We start from the raw sequence: 22,553 nt of genomic DNA, 5'->3' as shown, positions 1-22,553 counted from the left end.
TTATGAGACAACAATAATTCAGCCTACTGGGAAATAAATTACCAGTAACAAAAAACTCAAGAAAGATTAGACTTGCAAGGTTGGTTATTGAAATCCATCAGTGAAATTGATCAGCTTCAACACTGAGCTGAGATCTATATAACCACTTATCTTTTAATAAAATCAGCTGCTGTTACACAAAGCAGATTACAGTGCAACTATTTTAACCTTGAACTAAGAGTTATATATCTCAAGTAGAAGAAGCCTTTCTGCAAGGTGCCGATTTTGTTGTACTGCCCAATTATTCTACAATGCAAGTAATTCATCCAGAGCAGTTAATATCCAGGGTATTTTATGCCTCTTGATCTCTTATTTCTCTGGTACAATTCCTACAACTGGGTATGCAACTTTGCGCAGGTTCTACAAACCTCTCTCCAAAAAAGAGTTTAAAGATCCTAATTAACTCAACATTTGAGATTGTTTTATCTCTTCCTGCTTTGAACTGCTTCAGAGAGAAAGGCAGTTTCATTGCCTCATTCCCATGCTGTTCTCACCTAGCACAAATAAGAAGGATCATTTTGTTACATATAATTGGAGGATCAAAAATAAGAAGTGTCTAATTACACGGGGAAAAAGTGAAGGAAACAAAAATTCACTAGACGTTCACTAGGGGAATGCTCTTGGCTGGAAGGGAATTTTGTGTACATGTTTACATCAATAGATAGTTGCAACACAAATGCTCTCAGTTGGTAGATGGGACCAGATCCAGTCACTCTGCACTTCCATTTGAAAAGTGCAGAACAAGTTCTAATCGCAAAGGAAACTCTAGCCTTGTGGTACAGTATATTTTGTTTGTAAAAATACTTTGGTGAGCATGCTCTGGGACTCTCTGGAGATTTAAGAGTATCCAAGCTTGCCAAACTGCACACCTTTCACAAATCTATTACATGATCAGACCAGAACTCTCAATTCCCTCCAGGACTGCAGTATTCTTTTGCGCCATTAGTTACTGGTTTCAGTTAGGCAAAATTCCTCTTAGCTTCTATCAGTTTTACCAACATGAAGATGGAACAATTCTGGCCTTTGAAAATAAAGACATAAGAGATTAATGAACTAACTCAAATGGTTTTGTTAGATAGATTTTAAACTTTACCAGAGTGTTTCTCCAAGCCACATGCTTCCCATAACATGTATGGCTTTGTGGTGGGATAATTTAACAAAAACAGTAACAAAACCAAAAACCTAAAATGGATGTACAACGTTCTGTTATCTCTAGCATTTCAAATTTCTCCAAAAACATTGTAATTCCATCCCAACATATACTGTCCTTTGTTTACATTTGCAAGGAGTTCTGGGTGTATCTGTTCTTATTCCTTACCTGACTGAGGCAGGGCATTCAAAAACTAACTGGCTTCCAAACTGTTGCTTATACAAATGATGAACTAGAATGCCATTCTTTTAGTGTTTTAAAAGGCTTCAGACTCATTCAGTGATACCCACTTTAGTACAGGGAAATTGTTTGTTTTCATCTGATGTGGAAAGACATTAATTATGTTTTATTATTTAGTAAAAATATAAGGTTGAGCTTAGGGCAATACAAAATTTTCTTTTGATAACAGACCTGTTTGCCTATGCTGGTGCTTCTATAGCATACCCTGTTGGAAGCCTCAATCCTTTACTCCTAACCTAAAGCTGTAAACCATTGTATATATATTCATTTTCCTTTCAGCATCTGGGCTCTGGTAGTCAGTTTTCTAGGCAATGGGAAGAAAGAGTGTCTTCTCCTCAATTCCTGTAGATGCTTTCTACTGATGTTGGGACAAGCTATTAAGTACTAACTAAACACCAAGTTTAAAGACATTTAAAATTGCACATCTATTAAAAGAAATAATTATTCCATAATTTAAATTGAGCTCCCCAGTAGTGCTTAGGAACATATAATAAAGACCATGTATGGGTAGGTGTAATTGGATGCAGTTGCCTTAGGAACAAATGTTCAGCACATAGAGCAGGAAGCCCTGCTTGAAAGGCAAACTTGAAGACTTAAGCCTTGTAGCTGAAACCTGGCTTGACTGAAGTTACTGAGAAAAGTACCATGGGCTTGGTTGGAGTCAGAGATTCATCCCAAAAGGTTTTTTAATTCTCTCATTATTATCAGTGCAGAACTAAATAATACATTAAAAAGTGCTGTACTGGAGATGCATTTCCCTGTAGTAAGCTTATCACAAAACAAAAACTACCTAGAGTAATAAGAGAGTTTAGGCTTATACTCTTAAGATTCTAGTTTCAGTACCACTTCCAGTGTATTTTCATTATATAGACATGAGATATTGTGCCTTTAGAGAAATGTTATTGTAGGGTGCAAAATAATTTGACATGCAGAGATAAAACATTGCCTGGTATATGAGTATCATTTTAAAGTAATATTAATCACAAAGATTCCTATAAACATGCAATGCAAAAATCTTTTCATTTTGTAGAAATAAATGTTTGCCAGAATGATTTCTAGTGAGATGGAGTTTTTACTACGTACACAGCAGCCACGGAAGGCACAAAGTATTGTTCCCAGTACAAGATGTGTTTCTTGTCCATGCATTTCTTTACAAAGAAATTACTCATTCATGCTTCTATGATTTCCTCTCATTTTTGTTTCCATTTGGAGAAATATTATAAAACACAAAACCACTTCTCACCCTGGGTGAAGTCAGAACGCATATACAGCCCTCTACCTCTTAAAATCACTATTTGCAAAAGACAAGGAATTTCCTCCAGATATTAAACAATACATTACTAAACTGTGAAGTTTGAAAGAAAGTTGTCTTTGAAACAAGAAAACAAAATACAGAAGTTGTTTATTAAATAAGTTGTTTATCAAATAATACTTCCCAAAGACTGTGAAGTAATTTTATGAATGGAACCAGAGATCCAATTCCATGCTGCACCCTCTAAGAGGATCTTCCTAAGTTTTACAAGTCAACAACCAAGGGAAGGCAGCAATTTAAGGTGTCTTTGTGCATTCTTCATATATTCTCTCAAGATAAGCTGGCAAGCTGGAGAAATCAGGCAAGAGTCATATATCCTGAAATCCCTGAAGCCATGCACACAGTAGCTCTATTCCTTCATGTTAACCTAGTTTTCATTCCAACTCATGTCATTTCCTGGACTGATAAAGAGGACTTATTGGAAGAAAGTTCATATGGCTGTATGTAGGAGTCCCACTCTATACCTACAATAATAATTGAATGTGGGCTTATGTTAATTTCCAAGTCAAGACCCATCTGTCATTCTCATGTCTCTTGAAAAAACTTAAATAATTTTTGAACTCCTGAATGCACCAGAATTCACCTTGTCTAGGCATAATCTTTGGCTTGCATGAAACTTGAGCTCACGAATTCAGGCCAATGGAATACACTTGCAATGTATGCAAGAAAGCTGAAATATAAGTCCTGAAAAAGAGGCCTCTAGTCACACCACATGATGTAGAACTGTCCGGAAGTCAAATCTATAAAAAAAATAGCCTTTCTGCTCCTCTTGCTCAACTTAAAAGAAATCAAATCTCCTGATTTAATTAAAGACATTTTCCATGGCTCCATTGACTTCAAGGAGTTTGTTTCTTGACTGCCTTTTTCTAACTTTACATTATTTTGTAATTTTTCCTCTTTAACTAGCCTCTGATAATCAAACCTAAACATATTTCTTTTCATTATAAATATGAAGCGAAGAAGGACCCACAACTGAGAAGTTACCAGGCCACTAGAACACTAAATGCTATACAGCAAAATATCATTTCAGCAGAAGTACAAGGAAGAATGGTTTCTGTCAGTAATTTCTGTTCCATGGAAAGTGCTAACCAAAACCATAAGCAGTAGCTAGCATCTAAGTTTAAAAAGTAAACATGATTACCATCTTTGCTTGTTCAAAATAAATGGCTGCATGTTAACTAAATCAATCTTAAAGTTTCAAAAAAACGTTGCATAAAGGGAGCAGGAGAGACAACAGAATCGTAAAGCCATGAAGTGGTATTTCCTGTTTCACGGTGCAAACACTGCACCATTGATATTAATACTGGCACTGCATATTTCAACTAGGACAAAATTTTGCAAGCAAAAAATCTCTACTGAACATCCAAGGAACCAGATTGTCTGGAAAGCAGTAACTGTTTGAAAATGGAAAGACAACTTCAGGCTTTCAGGACAGGATCATGAATACACCAATACCATCCTCACACAAGCTCATCAACTCTGAAGGTGCAGGTCCTTGCTTCACTTCCCACCTGAGCACAAACCTGTGCTCTGTTCACTCAACTGCACAGATCTGACAAAGCCAAAGCAAAATATCCTGGATGAGGCAGAGCCCCCAGGCTGCCACAGGGCTACAAACAGCACAACAGTGAGCTTAAAGGTGGAATGACTTGGCCTGCTCAGCTTGGGAGAATGGACACGCAGGTCAATTTCCATGCTATTTTTGTACCTTAGCGGGTGTGAAGAGATAGCAAGGAAAACCACCAAATTAATGGGATTTCTGATGTAAGAGTCAAGGGAAAAAAGCCCTTTGGGTTTTCACTATTGGATTAGCTCTGCCACAATATTTATATTGCAATGGGATCAATAGGACTCTGCACCAGTGTTCAGAAATTAAAATCTAGTTGTTTCCTTTAGACATATAAGGCACTTTTCACTAATTATTTGACAGAGGGTAGTTATAGCAAAGCAAAAAGAAACTTTAATTGCAAGATTAAGGCCTTATTATTTCACTAGAAGCCAGTTACATTCCCTTATCCTGGAAAGGCTCAAATATTCAAATTTTCTTGCCTCAGACAATTGGCTTGCTGTGTTAATATATTCTATCGGCTATGTGATGTCACTGTTATTTTCCTAAATGTGAGGCTACCTAAATTTCAACACTGTTGGAAAAGCTTTTCTCAAAATTAACAACCAAACTTCTATATTGGCCAGATACACTCATGGAAACAAAATGATAGGAAACAAAACAAGGCACATTTAGTAAATAAAATGAACCTTATTAGGCCCTCAAGTTCCAAAGAAGAACAGAGGTGTCTGCAACCATTCAGATGCATCTTTTTATAAGGGGAGATGACTGAGCAGAGAACAAGCTTCTCAAATTCTGAAGAAAATGAAACCTGGGATATCTCTGCTGCATCCCTTCTGTCTAAGGACTACTTTATGTAATGGTTCATAAAGAAAATATTTCTCTATGGTCTTCCACACAATAACAGCATCTTTTTTTCTTCCAAGGTGCACTGAGGGATGAAAGAAATGTGCCTAGTGAAGGGAATCGTAAATACTGAGGGAAGTGGTTTCTACAACAAGATGTACCACATGAAGCCAAGCTATTGCCCAGGTAGGAACCATGACCTGCACATAAATTTTTACAAACATAAGTGCTCATTTTATTACTGTTATCAGAATAATCATCATTCACAAGCAACAGTGGAAAGTCTATGGTTTCAGCTTCCAAAACAGCAAGAGGGACAGAACTACACCTTCGCGTTCCAAAGGATGGCGCTCGCCAAAGGGCCAAAGTGGCCTTTACATAACTTTTCTGTAGAATCATAGAACAATGTAGGTTGGAAGGAATCTTAAGGATCTCCTGATTCAACTATACCTGTTGCCATCTCTCTCTTTCTCTTGATGCTTATTTTATCTCAAGTAAATGGCAGAAATTATCAGCGATTTACACAAGGAATATGAAACACAAACACCTCATTATACGGAAGAGAGATTATGGCACAAAAATTCACCTTGAATAAAGCCCTGACGTGAGCTAGAATCTAGTAAAATTAGCTATTAAGCTAATGAGCATTGCAGGTTGTTGTCCTTTTGTGGCTTTGTGTTTCAGTAACACAGCAGTGTCTGGTATCATAGGAGAATGTTACCAATATAGGCTTTGTAGTCTGATTTCAATACTATTATCTCATTAAATTAATTGTTTCTATTAAAAATAATCATTATTTAAAGTTGCAAAGATCCATCACACAGTACACTCCAGAACTATTATATAAATTTACCTTGAGGAAGGGTCTGCAATAAAAATAGTTCCAAAAGTAAGTATTTATCCATAATTCTTGATAGTTTGCAAATTATTTTTTCAAAATTAACTTGCTCCCTCATTATTCCGTATCAATTCAGAGTAGTATGTGTTTTTAGCAACAATCCATTATTATTGATTAGTGAACATGTTCACATTTCTATTAAAAAAAAAAAGAAATAAATGCAGTTTTCCAGTGGAAGGATTCTCAAATGCCAGGTAACACTCTTCAAAATTTTTAACATGAGCCCTGACATTGCAAAGATGTACCACTAAGTTTAGCAGTAGGTTTGCATGGTGAAAACCTCAGTGGTATTTTCTAACACAGCAGCATTCAGTGAAAACATTCATTAGGGTATAAAATGAATGCTAGAAATCAACAGACTCCTAATTGCTGTCCCATTAACTGTTTTGCATAAATAGCTGAAGATGACATGTAATTAAAGCTGCACTGAAAAAAAACTGAAAGCAATGAATTAATTTGTTTAAACAACAAACAAACAAAAAAAAGATGGCCCATTTTGCAGGCAGTAATTTTTAGTTTTTTCCCTATGAAAACCAGACAGAAAACACAAAATATTTATTCATCTGCCTAGTTAAAAGTGGTGGTTACTTAACACTACACAATTAAAAGTGTTAAGTAAACAAGTTACTAAATATTCACTAAACCTTTATCATTTACTAAATATTTATTTAACAATCAAAAATGTTTAGCAAGACAGTTTAAATGAGAATTTGCTTGGCTTGCCAGCAAGAAATTTAAGACTTAAAATTTTGTGATTAATTAAGCTCTATATTGTAGCAGAAACCAGTTTTCTACTAAGTCTACTAGCCAAAAAAGTTTTACCAATTTTCAAAAGCATAAGAACCCACATGTTTCTTCTCTATTGGAATTGTCTTGAAAAAGAAGATTCTGAAAGGTTTTTTTTTTAAATGTTCACCTGGTATCTTTGCAGCTGCTCAGTATTCAGCACCTGTACTACTCTCGCCTGCCTCAGGTGGCCAAATTGTGCTCATTCTCAGTTGCAAAACCACGCAGAGAGCTAAAACCCAGGAGACCCAACAGGTTCTCTTTCAAAAGAGAAATACATCCTGTAGTATTTGGGATACAGACTTGTGATTATGTCTCCAAAATACTTAAAGAGACTATTTCTGGGGACAGCTCTTCTCAGTCATAGTGGCTACTACATAATGAGGAAATAAATTTTTGTGTGAGCTGTCATGTGGACATAAGTCAGGAATATCCCTGGTTCATGTATCACCACATAGTTTACCGAGGCAGAGAGCTGCAACTGACATTTGAAACAATGACACTACAGAACTTTTAAATCTGCAATGCAATTAACCACAATTTCTTTTTTTTGCCTATAGGTGTTCCCATGTTTTCTTTGGTTTTCTTGGTAACATAAAAATTACTGATGTTAGTATTAACAATGAAGAGTAGAAGAGCATTGACTAGAAAATAAATCAGGGCTCAGACACCCTAAGCCTATATAAAAAATAAACATATATATATACATACACACATATATATAAAGCACATATTTTTATTAATCTTCTAAGCTTCAGTGCTGACCTAGAGATTTGGTGTAGTAGAAGGGCGATTGACCTATAGATTGACCCTGTGAAGAGAAACTTGGGGTAGCTGCATCAAGCACGAGGTTACTTGCACCTGGACGTTACTTCATGTTTTCACCCGAAAAGCAAGATTCTCACATAATCATTTGACCTCAGAAACAGCAACATGAATGATACCACCAAGTCTTGCATTAGTTATAAACTTAATAAATTCAGTATTTGTGCATTGGAAGCAAGCAATCAGTTTAAATTAATTACTTACAGTTGGCCTGAAAATTACTTTCCCCAGAGAAAATTATAGTCTTCAACTTATGTCTTTGAACTTCTGCAGTACATCACCTCAAAAAGTAAGTCAAATTCTCCCTGAGATGCAAATACATGAAAATGGTATTTGCACAGATTTCTCTTGATTCATATCCTCACTGGATTTGCTTTTAGTAACTGTGAAATTTCAGCATTCAATGGAGCATGAAAAGAAAATCACAAGGAGGAACACTGGGGATCAGTTGGAAACACTGGTCTCTAGCTGTATAACTGATACTCTAATATTTACAAGTGCTCATACATTTAATTAGCTAAAACCAAAACCAAACTCTTACCTTGAAAAGCTGTCAAAATCTATAAGTGGTAACAGTCTGCCCAGAGGAGTGAGGAGCACCCCAACTCTGGAAGTGTTCAAGGCAAACCTGGATTAGGATTTGAGCCAGCTGATCGAGTAGAAGTGTCCCTGGCTGTGGCAGGGAGGATTGAAACTAGATGACTTTTAAGGTCCCTTCTTACCCAAATGATTCTGTGGTATAATTCTGTGATTGGCATACTCAGACAATTATGCTTTCTGAGCAAATCTTCAGGCTATTCTGCCAATGTGTTCCAGTACGTTATTGGTGACAGCATTTAAATTCCACATTCAGGTCAAGACCTAATGTGCCACGCACTGGATGAGTATTATATTGAAGTTTTGTGCATCAAAATTATATGGTTTATTTTGTTGCTGAAATAACTATGAAGAAACATTAAAAATATGAAAATTAATATTTAAAGTACCAGAAAGAAGCAAAGCCAGAGAACTTCATTTAGTGCACACAATCTTTCCCTTACACCTGAACATCATGTCTCTTAAAAGTTATCACTGGGACAAGCTGGAATTATTCACAAGGTGGAAGTCTCAGAGAAATGTACATTCACAAGCCGCATCCACAGACAGCAGTCAATTCCTAATAAAAAGAATTAAGAGGAGTTCAAACTACATACCATTCTCTTCTTTCTGCAGGTATGGAAACGTCTGTAAGCACACAAAGAATGTTAAGTGAATAGAAGAGGAAGGCCAAAGCCCATACAATCTTGATTTGTCCATAACAAGTCTGTATTTATCAACACATACTAAAGATACACAAAAGTCCCTGCTTTAAAAGAAAGACCTAATCTTAAACAAGGAGTAGAAGCAGGTGATCTGTAGGAAGAAGACTGCAATATAGGGATAGCTGGCTCAAGCCCACATGAATGTATTTAAAATACTAATCACATAATGACACATTGTGATATTGAATCACCAGAAAATAGACCTAGTTAGAGAAAAATTAATGTTTGGCAAAGGTGATAATTTCCTGTGGAAACAAGCACCTTGCTAATTTATACAATCATTAAAATAGATTAGTCTTCCATACTGACCAGGGGGACAGTCCAAGAGTTTTGTGACACCTGTATTTCTCAAGTACAGAAAAGCTCCTATGGAACTATACTTCAAAAAAATATTTAGAAAACTAATTCCAACTGACAGTGTTGTGAAATGGAAACTTAAAATATGGCTGTTCACCTCCAAACTTGCCTCTGCTCTTCAACTGAAGTCCCAGGCTTCCAGAGGCAGAAATCATGAGAATTCACATAACCTTCTTAAGAGAGAGCAGCAGTGCTAATACAGCTCTAACAACAGCTTCATCTACAAAAAAGAAAACTGTCAATGGAATCTGCAAATCTCATGGCATTGTTTTGGGGGCTTTTTTATTAAAGCCTTTGATCGCTATGTTCTAACTAAAAGAAAAAAATGAAAGTCAACATACCTCTTACTTATAATGAGAATTTCACAAATATTGAGCTGATACATCTGTAGCTGCATAAGTGTATGATTCTGCAATCTGACTGTGTCTTATCTGTTTCTTCCCCTCTGCCTTTATATTTGAAAAATCAAATCACATTCTGCAAAATATTCCCCATGGGACACATATGAATATTTGATTTAGACTGGAGAGCAGTTAACCACATAATTAGTAATCCTGGAAATCAAAGAATTCAGAAAAACAAAAACTACCAGATTAGATCATGGAACACTTCTTTTTCTAAAGGTTGGCAGATGCTATAGAGGGAAGCACAAGAAACCCTCAAGAAAAGTCTCCTCACAGCCTAACTCAAATTCTGGATAATGAAGTTTAATATTATCTCCAACACGTTTCCCATTTTATCACAATTCTAGATCTTATCACTGCTATTACAAATCCTTGAAATCCAAGAATAAATTACATGTTTTCTTCACTATTATTTCTTTTTCTCTTGGGCTTTAATTGATGGCTTTTCAGCTTCTTTTCCTGTCTACCTTTTTTCTTATGACCACAGAAAGAAGAAAAACTCTTTACCTGCCTAAGCAACATGTGCCAGTACTTTCCAATTCCTTTGTTTCAACCTCTTTAAAGTAAACAGCAAAAACTCTTGAGGGTCTTTACAGATTGCCTGTACTCTTTCTCCTCACTCATCTCAGAGCGTCTAGTAATATTTTTTTGAGAGAAGATAACCATAATTACAGCATCTCATTAAATTTGCTGAAGGCATCCTAACACACAGGAATGACATTACATTATTCTGGTCCCTAAAATCTGGTTTGCAAGTGCAGTCAAACAGCAGAGGTCTTCCCTGAGCTGTGTACAGTCCCAAAATTACCAGTCAATGTAATGTGAAAGTTGGCAGGTAATTTTAGCATTTTCAGGAAATGTGAGGCTTCTGTTTGTGATAACTGAATGACGTGCTGACATTTCAGCGAGTCACCCGGCTAGGACAGGTCTCCCTAGGGTAATGCTACAAGTCCTTTCTCATTCTGTCCAACCCAGGCCAGTTTGTGTCTTAAGCACATTTTCACTTCTTCCTCCTCTCTTTCTGAATTTATAAGAATATTAAATACTGGAGTTACTACATAACCTTGAGGCATCCCCATATGTTTCAAATTGTTCTCCAAGTAAGTGTTGGGGTCATGGTAACACTATCTCAGATTATCAGGGGTAGTTTCCCTATAAATAAGCAAAAGCTTTCTGAATCTCTCAAACAATTTTATATATCCATCCATCCACATATATATAAACAGTCTAAATAAAGTACGAAAGGAATACACTGTAGTGCAAAAGAGGTAGCTCTGGCCCTACAGGCAATTTAGTTACAATAAAAAGAATGTCACCAAGAGAGATAGACTAAATAAATCTAGATCAGACCATATTATGGACTTATTTTCTGCAAAGCAAGTCCATTATTAATGCATCCATAACTATAATCATAGTGCATCCAATTGTCTACAAGGATGCAAAATAAGATGACAAAAAGTATCCAGGTTGCAATTCGATCTTAATGAAAACTATTTGTTTGCAGTACTTGAGCCAAATAAAATTCTATTTATAAATAAATAGAAACCTTGCAGTTTTCTAACTGCAATGTCACAAGGAAAGTCCATATCCCAAAATTAGACATCAGCCCAGCTTGAAGAAGTATTTGAAGATGTTTCAAAGAGGCTAGGACAAGGTTGTCTTCTCACTTTAGATTATATACTCTATTCAGTCAGCTATTCAGCTGACGTAGATCAACATGGCTCTCCTTAAACCATGCTGTAGAGATATATCCTTTCTTCTATGTGTCCTTCTATGTTCCTAGTAACTCAGATTTTAAATTTGCAACAAATTCACATAACCAATTATTTTTTATTTTTAGACATACATTTATGAAACTCAGACACTCTGTATATTTATTCCCCACCATTACAACTCAAGTATGTAATTTTGTTATTCAGATCGAATTAGGAAAGAAAATGTAACTAGAATAGCAGGCTAAGGCTTGCTATTAAGTTTTTCAGACAGAGTTATAAATTTCAACAAATAGGTTATAATTGAGGAGCCAGCATGACCTTTATTATTTCAGAAGGTTCAGCCATAGCAGCTCAGTGTGACTTCAGCTAGACTATTAGTCACTCTGTCAGAGAGAAGCATTAACATCCAACTCAGTCTGGCATTCACATATGATCTGATCCCTAAAACTGGCCTGAATAAGCTTTACTCTCAAGAACAGCCCCAATCCAGGCACTAGAATTCCTCTTATAGAAACACCTTGCTCCTAGTGCATAAAGTAGCAAATATCTAATATTTCTGTCTTAATTGCAATCAAAGGATAAAATAAAAAAAGGCTCTCACAGGAAAGTATTAGAATATTTATTAGTAAAGTCCTATTTTCAGGCAATCAGAAGCAGCTTTCCCTCAGAGAAAAACTGAACTAGTACTGTGTGCCACGCATTCTTGTATCATTCATCCATTATTAAGCACACTGCCAAAAAGATAATCCAGTAGTAAATATTTCAGAACATTTGCACTTAATACTTAAGGAAGTACAATATGAAAACAACCACTTTATCAGAGCCAGTGTTTCCAGCAAAGCAATGGTTTCTGTTACAGAAGAATCCTTTTATCAACAAAACCCTCTGTGATATTTCAAACGACCTTAAGACAACCAAAATAATGTTGTAACTTCAATCAATTGGTAAACTATTCTAGAACTTTTTAATGCATACAATTGACATTAAAATGATGAAAGATGGACAAGAAATAGGGCATTACACACAGAAAGTACTAGTTGATATATTAAAACAACTCGAGGTACTGCTTCTTTTGTAAATCATGTCTGTGAAGGAATACAGCTACACTTCTCTTCATATGGTTATCATTTGAAGTTTCTTTCTCAAGTGTATGTACACGGAAGAAACAGTGCCACTCGACACAGGAAAAGACAGATCATTCAGCTCAAATGCTGCGAAAATTTGACAGAAATTTTCTCCTAAAACAACAGAAACGTACACTGATAACGTGTTACTTGTGGCCATGGTATGTGCATAAGCGTGCAGGGGCTTTTATACAGCTGTCAACACACGGTAATCACCGTCGCTAAGTGTGCCTGTAACATGAAGACAAATATTTGACCTATTTTCTTAGCAGAATTTAGCTGTCATCATTCTTAGCACCGCGCTCTCGTGAACCAGCCGCTGCCAAAGGACTAAGGCAACACGGGCATAGAATTCTTCGCCGAGAGTGAGAGCACTTCCTTCCACGGAGCGAGGTTCGTTCCAGCGGTAAAGCGATCGGCCCCTCGAACCCACATCCCTCTGCCGGTTCCAGGCTGCGCCCGCTCGCCCCCGTCCCGGCAACCCCCCACGCCCGCCCGTGCCGGGGACTCACGTTTGTAGCTGGCAGCCCAGGGCTGGTAGCCGTAGTAGCCGGTGATGCGGAGGATGCGCTCCTCGATGGAGGTGAGTCCCACGGACGCGCTGGTGAGGTCTTCCACGGAGCGGGACCACTTCAGATCTTCTTTAATGGCCTCGTCCACCACCAGGTACTTGAGCTGCCGCAGCTGCGGGCTGATGTCGGACAGCCGCCGGGGGCTGACATCGGGGGAGCGCCGCATGCCGCTGCGGGTCGGGAGAGGGGCGTCAGCCCGGGGCCGCGCCGCCAGCGCCGCCGCCGTCCGCCGGCCCCGGGCGAAGTTGGCAGCGGGCGGGGGACCCACGCCGGTAGGGGAGCCGGCCCGGGCCCGCGGCGCCCGCAACTTTCCTCGCCGCCCTCCACCTGAGTGACCCCCGGGAGCGGGCGGCGCCGCCGGCCAGGGCGAGCTGAGCGGAGGTGAGGTGGGGCGGTGTGGGGTGTCCCTGTCCCCCCGCCCGCCCGCCCGGCCCCGCGGTACTCACAGCGTGGCGGCTTTGCCCCGCGCGGAGCCGTTGGGGAACTCCCGGATCCCCATGGGGAGCAGCAGCGATGGCTGGGGGGCGCCCAGGCTTCCCGGCGGGGCGAGCCGGCGGCTGTCACCGGCCGGGTAGGAGGCGGAAAGGAAGGAAAGGAGCGAGCGGGGGAAGGCGGCGCCCCCGTGGCAGAGGGTCCCCGGGCTGGCGCTGGCCCCGGCGGGGGAGGCAGTCACGGAGAGAGGCAGGCAGGGATGGAGGAACAGAGACGGCCGGGCCAGCGCTGCCGCCTGCGAGCCGCCGCTGCCTGCGGAGCGCCGGCGGCGGGGGCCGGGCAGGGCAGGGCGCGCTCCGCGCCCCCCACCCCGCGCGTTCCCGCCGGCCGCCGGCAGGGGGAGCCCCCGGGCCCGCCGCCGCCACAAGCGGCCCTCGGGCGGGGCGGCCTCGCCTCACCCTCCCGGGGCGGGGGCGGCTCCCGGGGCGGCTTCTCCCTCACCCTCCCGGGGCGGGGGCGGCTCCCGGGGCGGCTTCTCCCTCACCCTCCCGGGGCGGCCTCGCCTCACCCTCCCGGGGCGGGGGCGGCTCCCGGGGCGGCTTCTCCCTCACCCTCACCCTCCCGGGGCGGGGGCGGCTCCCGGGGCGGCTTCTCCCTCACCCTCCCGGGGCGGCCTCGGCCTCACCCCTGGGTGCGCCCGCCCGGCCCAGCAGCGAAGCCGTTCCCGCCTCTGTTCGGTGGCCACAATCTCCGAACGGTGGGGGGGCCGGACAGCCCGAGCAGGGCCGGCTCTGAAGTGACCCACCTGATGAGGGGACACACCTGGCTACCCCCGTACGGCCGCCAAACCAGCACCGGAGCCACACAGCCTTCTACCAACTCACCTTTACTTTCTTTTTTTTTTTTTTTTTTTTTTTTTTTCTTTTAATACACCATCAAGTTTAAGTGGCAAACATGCACTTAACCTTAAATGAGCATGTGAGCACAGATATTACCTTATACAAAGAATTCAATTCACAGACAAATAAGATTGAAATCTGATAATAGATTCTTGGGCAAAACTTGGTCGCCTAGAAATACAGACTGTTGAAGTCAAAGAGTGTTTTGTATATATGTATGCATATATATTTGGAAGGGGGTAAAAATTAAGTCCAAGGAGAAAAGGTTGTTACCTTTCACCACTTCACTAGCTCAGTTTACTTGGAACATTAAACCGCCGAGATATAAAATGTGGAAGTGAGCTGGATCAGTGAAATGCAACCTTTCACTGTCACTGAAGGGAGCATTACAGCATCACTGCACCATTATCAGAAAGGGAAAGTAGAAAAAATATCCAGCAGATAAAAATCAAACTAATTATCATCTTAAATTCACCTGTATTGAATAAAGCACTAACTTTATTTTATTTCCTCTCCAACCCTTATTTTGAACCTGTGAAGGGGAAAAATGTTTGCTGTTTAGGAAGCCAGTTCCAAAATCCACTATAGGTGAACAGCAGTGGTCCAACAGTGCAGAGGGTAAATGTGCAGGTGCTTGATGCTGCCTGCCAGTAATGACGGAAACCCTTGCAGGGTGCACAAATCAAAGCAGAAGAATGATTTTTGGTTAAGATGAAGGGATAAAAACAGAGTGCTCACTAAATCTAACAATACTGATCGCTGTCTTGATTTAAACATCTTTAGGGCATTTAGGGCAGGAATGGTGATAACAGGCATGGACGGGATTAATCATTTCAGTCAGGCCTCCAAAGGCCATCACTGGACCAGCATTGTCCACTATACACAGTCCATGCTCTCCCTGGCTTTAAGTGGTGCGCAAGGATAGGATTTATTCTCAGAATTTCCCATAATGCTACATGTATCTAGTGTAAAATTCCTCTATGATTATAGGTCCAGAAATAAAACATGGTCTCAGGGCCAGCAAAGGCTCCAATAAAAAAGCAAACCAAACATTGTTGATCAGCCAATAGTGACTGACACCTGCTGAGCACTCACCTGCCTCTTGGCATGGGCTGCTGCAAACTAGCACAGGCTGGTTTAGCCCTGCTAGAAATTTTGCCTCCATCACTGATGTGCTTAGCTGCCCCCCCTTCTATAGCACCAGAGAGTAGCTGTGGAAGTCAAGACCCTATTACACCCATATCCACTTTGATATGCCAGAACCATTATTCTTCTATCCAATACAAATTTTCAGCTGTTTTATTCCTCTCCAGCTACTGTCATTCCAAGGTGTAAGTGAAATGACGGATGGGTGTTTCTCCTCTCAGGCACACAAGTGACTTTGAACAGCTTGGGTGGCAGTGCTGACAAACTTGAAGTGAGCATGCATCTTGCAAGAGAGGAAAAAATGCATGGGAGTGAACATCTTAAAGTTCACTGAAACATTTAATACATTTCAAAATTGTAGTAAGATGCAACAGCAACATCTACCAACAGCTACCTATTAGTGTCTTTCCAAACCTTGCTGTAAGTGATGTTTCTTCTTTAAAAATAGCAGTTGCTGGAGACATGCAAGTAAAAATTCTCATGTATATATTTTTAATTATGTTCAAGCATTGTAGCTAAAACTGAAATGTTACCACATGGCATTGGACAATAGAGCATAAAGTATAGGATTCCACATGACTTGGAATTTGTAGATTTATGGAGCTGCTTAAGATTTTTAATAAAAGAAGAAGAAAATATTGTAGTATTCTAGCAATTCCACAAAGTGTAAGGAAAAAAAAATTGCTAAACAGAATATACCTACTCTAGTGGTAGTGGGCAAAATGGTATGCAGCACCAAGCTGGAGCCACTATGAACAGCTTTTATGAACCTCTTACTAGTGAGAGCTCATTACTTTAGTAAAACACCTGCAATCATTCAAACATAGAAGGTTTAGGAAATTGTATTTTTTAAAAGGCAGAGCTCTATAGCAAGGGAACAATAAGTATTCTGGAGTGTGGTGCCTTATTCTGTCCTGTTAGATGCTCTTTTTTATGCATTTCCAGACTACATGAAATTATATGCTTGACTGATATTCAGCTCTTAAAAGGCACAGCCATTAAGATATATTAGCATTGTTGTCTACAGCATGATGCCATATCAAAGGAAAATATAATTTAAACTGTATGTATGTATGTATGTATGTATGTATGTATGTATGTAATCTCACCTCCCATCAATACTAGCTTGCTAGAAGATTCTCTGGAATGGAAGTTTACGTTTATCAAAATACTACCCATTTCACAAGAAAGGTAAGTGCATTTTTTCATTTCACCCAACCCCCACGTCGAGATAAGAGTTTTACATTTAAAAGATTCTTTGATGTACTAGACTAAAACAGCAAAAATGTTTCATTGGGCAACAATCACTACTTCATAAACACCAGCATGAAGTTGATGTGCTCCTTCTTTCCCAGTTCCTAAAAGTCAGCCTTAGAACCTGAGTCTTTAAAAGACAAATTAGCTCCCTCTTTAAGCAAGGAAAGACTTAAGAAAGTGCCTTACTCACCAAATATTCTGCATTTGATATATAGTCCTGCTTCATAGTATTTTTATGTTTAGCGCTGAAGGTATAAGTCCAAGGCATTAATCGGATATTCCTGCCCCAAGGGTATTTGGGTATTGGACAGAAATACAATATATGTGATGAAAGTCCTATATAATATATGGAAATGCTGTATGGCAAAGCTATTCATTTTCTCCAGCTGGGGTCAAATTTGACACCCACATGAATATAATGCCACTGCAGAGCCCAAATGACTCCAGCTCTATCCACGGGACTAATTGTAGCATGGTCAAATTGAATAGGAATGCAACTTTGAGCATAATGCATTTCACATACAAAATATTTTGAATCAGCAACAACAAAAAAAACCCCAGAAACTGTCTAGTCCATCCTAGTTATTTGCTTGCATTCATGTTTTTAAAATATTTAATACCATCTTGAAATGGTTGAAATAAAGTAAGAGAACCAAGAAAAACTGATACAGCAGGCAGAGAATAGTCAAATGAAGACTGAATGAGATGCAAAAGTCAGCCTGACCACCTCCGACAGAATGACCCTTGCTCTCTCAAGTAGAGAAACCAACACTGTGCTTGAGAGAGCAGTCAGATGAATTTAAGACAAGTAGAGCAAAATTTTCACATGAGCTCACACGTTGCTTGATCCTCCTGCAATGCATGGCAAAACCACATCAGAATTTTTGTCATGACACCTTGTTGAAAGCAACTGGAATGCTCTGGAAATCACAATCTAGCTGCCTGTTATAGTTAGGAAGGGCCATACAGAGTTAGTGTCCCAGTTCCCGTGAGGTATGCTGCTTTATAGAAAGCTGATTTTAATCTGTTACTTTGAAGTGGTTGAATATAAACTGCTCACTTTCTTTCTTTGAAAGACACATTGGAAAATAGAAGTCTTTTATATTTGGAATGGAAAATAGACCTATTTTTTGTTTTGATATCCATTGTTAGATGAGAAGTGCATTAAAAATTTAGGACAACTCGTCATATCTTAGTGGCATACGAGCCCTGCCAGTGCCTGTCTTCTAAGTTTAAATCAAAAACTGAAATGCAAAGAGCAGAAAAATAGTAACATTTCCTTTCTACAGCAAGAGCCCCAAAAGGACTGTAGGAGGTGTTAATGAAAGAATACAGAACAGACCTCTTCAATATCCCGTATCTTGAGAAATACCAGAAGCTTCAATCTCAAAGTCCATTGATATGCTACATAGCCTTGATATTTCTTCATGTTCTGCCATTTCACATTTTTTGTGCTAGAAAAACCCAGGTTTAGGAAAGGCTAGATACCAGTACTGCAAGTTTTCTGTATTTAGCTGTGCATGACTCCTAGTTCACCCTTGTCCCACAGGTTTGCTGAGAGGCAAGCCAAACAATCAGGGAATGAGGAAGAATAGAAAAGATATAGGAAAGAAAATTAAGGACTCCAGAAAGAACATTTAAAAAGCTATTACTGGATTTTTGCTCAGGGAAGGAATTTGCTTTTGCAAACTAGAGCACAATATTCATATTTTGTTTGAAGTTGTTTATCTGGAAGTTGTGCTAGCCCCAAGAAAAACTTAATAATTCTTACCATTCAGATAAACTTATAGGTTGTTTTCTAGTTTTGAAGGTGCTTTTAAAGTTGATTTTTTTCATGCAAAAAAATATGTGTCACTAGCATTGGACTGTACAGATTTCTCAGCAGAAGAGATTTCTGAAGAAAAAGAAACAGTTGGAAACTGATATGACAGGCAATTTTTACTATATAAAATTAATGGTAGCTGTTTGAAGCTGCACATGTGTCTGAAACATTAAAAAACCCACAGCTGATATTTTGATCTTGAAGCACAGAAGATCAAAAAAATATTACACTTTTGCCAAATGGTTCCAAAGTATGGGGCAAAGCTTCTTACTTCCATGTATGCATTTTAAGTCCTATTTGTAAGTTAACCATACTTACTTATCCTGACTTGGTATTAATTTTGGAAGCTACTGTAACTATTCTGTTGCATTAACTCATATCTCACTTCTCCCCACAATATACAAAAAAGTGTCCTTTCTTCACCTTTTGCCTCCTACAATGGATAGATTTCATCATGTCATGGATAAAGACTGTATCTCACTACACTTTTTTCCTGGATTTTCTTTGAAATCAAAAGACTTCATTAGAAAAAGTAAATTTCATAAGAGTATAAATTGTTAGTGAGAGCAACAGTAAGAGCCAGGGGCAAACAATTTGCTGTGCAGGTCGCTCCTGCAGATTTCAACACTCCTATACACTGCATACCCACAGAGAGGCAGACATTAGCACTGCTGTGAGCCTCAAGGCTGCACTGCTTCTTAGTGGAAAATGATATAGCATTAAAAATGAGTTCTTTCATCTTGTATTTCCTCAGTAGATTCTTTTATTGTGATGATAAATTTGGAACAATGAGATTATTTGATTAAACTTTCTCAGTCACTGCTGAATGGACTACCCTGCTTGTAGAATTAATAAAAAGGCCAAGACACCTCATTAACATGCTTGGTATTGAGCTCGATTGGCAGCAGCACAGCTTAATCCTGCCAAAAGCCATTTGCTGAAGAAAGTCAGAAAGCTTTTAAATCATATTCTTAAAGGTTGAGTCAGGAGAAGATGACCTTGCAAAAGCTGTAGTCCTAACTGTCCAGACTTCCCTTCTGCCCATTCATGCTGAGCTGCTTACTGCACAGAACAATATGTTAAATAGTATGGCTTCTTCATATGCAATTCAATGGATCAGGCTTTATTTTGCTGTGCATGGTGATTGGAAAGCTAAAACTTAGATTTACAAAAGCCACATGTGCCAATGTCCTCTAGCAGGGTTTTTGTGTTTTAGTTGTTCTTTTTCTCTTTTTTAGGTAGCTAGAACTATGCTAGCATCACTTGATGGTCTCAAGGTACATTTTCATTTACAAGAATTGATACAGACGTACCACACCACTTTAACTATTGCCTCACAGCCTGTATAAGCAAATACAGCTCAGAAAGACATGCACAAAGTGGATGAAAAGCATGTGTACATAATCATGCCTATCAAAACATCACAAAGATCAAGATAAATGACATTGTTGTTTAAAATCATTCATCTGTGGCACAATAACTATAGAAAGATTTATTGTGAAGTAAATTGCATTACAGTCCTAATACACAACGGTCTATAAAACAGATCTCAACCTTCTGTTTTGGAAACACTGCTTAGATTACTTACTTAAATATGTAAAGAGAGAGTCTCAAGTAGTTAAAACATTCTTTATCTCTGGTCACCTAGATGGAAATAGTTTTTTTCTATGTAAACACAAGCAACTGCATTTCTCAACTAGAAATACACTAGTTTCAAGTAATTAAAATTTATGGCAAAGTTATCCTCTAAGCTCAATTAACCTACTTCATACCAGTGGAACTTCACCAGCTTAGTAGAGTTGCTTCCAATGTCTAGTCTCTGAACTCACAGGTAGGCTCTCATTGTGAAGGGTGACATTTTTGTCATCAATCACTTTAATGTATTTTCAGAAGAAATGTGACTGCAAGAAAATTTTATTGCAAATAACTTATTCTATTTTTTCTTAAGCTAAGCACATAAGAATGTCTTAAAAGTTCATAGAACCTTGTGTTCTTCTCTTGGTAATGTTTCTTCTAAAGTGCATTTTTATATTCTTTTTTCTAGGCTACCTTTTTTGGTGTTGATCTAAAGGTTTTATTTGTATAAAGGTTTTCCTTTGCTGACCCTTGCAAAATTCCTATTAAAGTAAAAATAGGGAATATGAGAAAATTAAAAGAAAAATTGAGCCCTATTAACAACATGATAAATATGAGGAAGGCAAACTAAAACCATACATGTAGGAAAGTAAGAGATCAGATTATGCTTATATATCTTCATCAGAAAAGGGACACTCACCTTATCTGTCTTGCAAGACAAATATTGTCCTTGAAAGAGTAATGCAAAGACAAAATTACAAGCTTTCCTAGGACAGAGAACTCCATGGCACTTTAGAAAATGACAGTGCTGTGTGAAACAGAGGATCTGTACGAATGTTTCCTCCCACAGTCTTCTTTAGGTCACTGTGAGGTTTTTTATTTGGCTTTAGAAATAAGGAAAAATGCTAGCTTTGACATTTAGAATCTGTAGTAAATAGAGAAAACAAGGATATTGCAAGCCTCCCTAAATGGATTTTTTAATGCTTGCCAGAAATAAAAATTTTAGTTGTATGAAATAGCTAAAAGAGAAATAAATAAATAAATAAATTTCCTTTTATTGTTCTCCTGCAGTTGAGATTTCACGCATTAAAAAGTTGGAAACCAGCAACCTTGTATGCTTTACAGTGCAATGAAGATGTAATTTGTACCTTCTGTATCTCACATGGAATTTTTATATTGCCTTGGATGCACTTTCATAAACATTAAAAAAGAAATAAAGTAGCCCAAATAAAACACAGCTATTGTTACTTCCTGAACACTGAGCTACAGATAGTGTTTTGCAATCCCCAGTACTCATACAAATTTGTAACAAGGGTTTTAACCCTCAGCTACTACTAAAATTATTGTCTTGTAACCTTAAATATATTTGTCTACTAAACCAAAACAAATTCTCATGGCTTTTGACATCACTTAGGGAGAAAATTTGTATTTGTTCCTTTTGTTGTCTTATATAAAAGAGCCTTTTTTTGTGGCTTCTCCCACCTGCTGAATTGTGAGTTACTATGATACCATTCAAGACAAAAGCCCACCCACACAATACAGTTATTGAGGTGACTGTTCCATGCTTCTAATTCACTTTGGCTGCATTAGTCCATAAACAATGACCTGGCCCTTGCAGAGCCAAGTCAGGCTCCCTTCCCTCCCTCCTCCAGTAGTTGTGGATGTTCTTCGCTTTACCTGGTATATATTGCTCAATATTATACACAAGCAGAGATACTGCAACATAGAGAAGCAATTTTTTAAGCCTAATTTCAACAGCCAAATTTTAAAAAAGCTCAACAGGAATATTCAGCTCTGCTCATGACTTTGAAGAGATATGCAACAAACCTGCAGTTTACCAACAGCAGTTTTCCATCCTAAACCAATAATGTGCTTTGCTTAGGCGTGTTTGTGCAGCTTCCATGAGCATATAGGAAATAATGGGACACACACATCAAAGCATGGATTCAGTCTTGTCCATCTCTTCTCCATAGCAGAGACATCAGTCTCCATTGCTCACTGGCAGCAGTTATTTCATATGCCAGGAAAAAATCATGCCAGCAAAAGCACAGACTCAATATTAGATTTTGAGGGAAGTGTTGCTGCTATTGCTGTTATTATAGCATTTAATGTTTTGTATTGCATTAGTCAATAGCTACCTCTTTATTTGCAGCCTCCTTGCTTTTTCCATTTTATTACATTTGATTTGTCAAACAAGATTGAAAGGAAATAAATCCTGGGTCTTGTGTAATGGCTTATTTTCCCTTTTCTGAATGCCCATTCTCTGGTTAAGTATGAAGGCCTTTT

General features: G+C 38.9%; 1 protein-coding gene across 1 annotated transcript in view; it reads right to left on the bottom strand.

Moving 5' to 3' along the window:
- The window catches only part of SLC35F3 (solute carrier family 35 member F3), a 162,077-nt gene extending 148,163 nt beyond the window's left edge, over positions 1 to 13,914 (bottom strand). Inside the window, exons 1-2 of the mRNA XM_077782116.1 lie at positions 13,583 to 13,914; positions 13,077 to 13,306 (exon numbers count right to left, since the gene is read on the bottom strand). Coding sequence (XP_077638242.1) covers positions 13,077 to 13,306; positions 13,583 to 13,635 — 283 coding nt within the window. The 5' untranslated portion in view covers positions 13,636 to 13,914. The remainder of the gene's footprint in view (positions 1 to 13,076; positions 13,307 to 13,582) is intronic.
- Between the last annotated feature and the right edge of the window lie 8,639 nt (positions 13,915 to 22,553).

The sequence above is a fragment of the Lonchura striata genome, chromosome 3 (assembly GCF_046129695.1).
Source record: "Lonchura striata isolate bLonStr1 chromosome 3, bLonStr1.mat, whole genome shotgun sequence".
Classification (NCBI taxonomy): domain Eukaryota; kingdom Metazoa; phylum Chordata; class Aves; order Passeriformes; family Estrildidae; genus Lonchura; species Lonchura striata.
The sequence above is the reverse complement of the archived record's forward strand: the minus strand, read 5'-3'. Positions and strand labels throughout refer to the sequence as shown.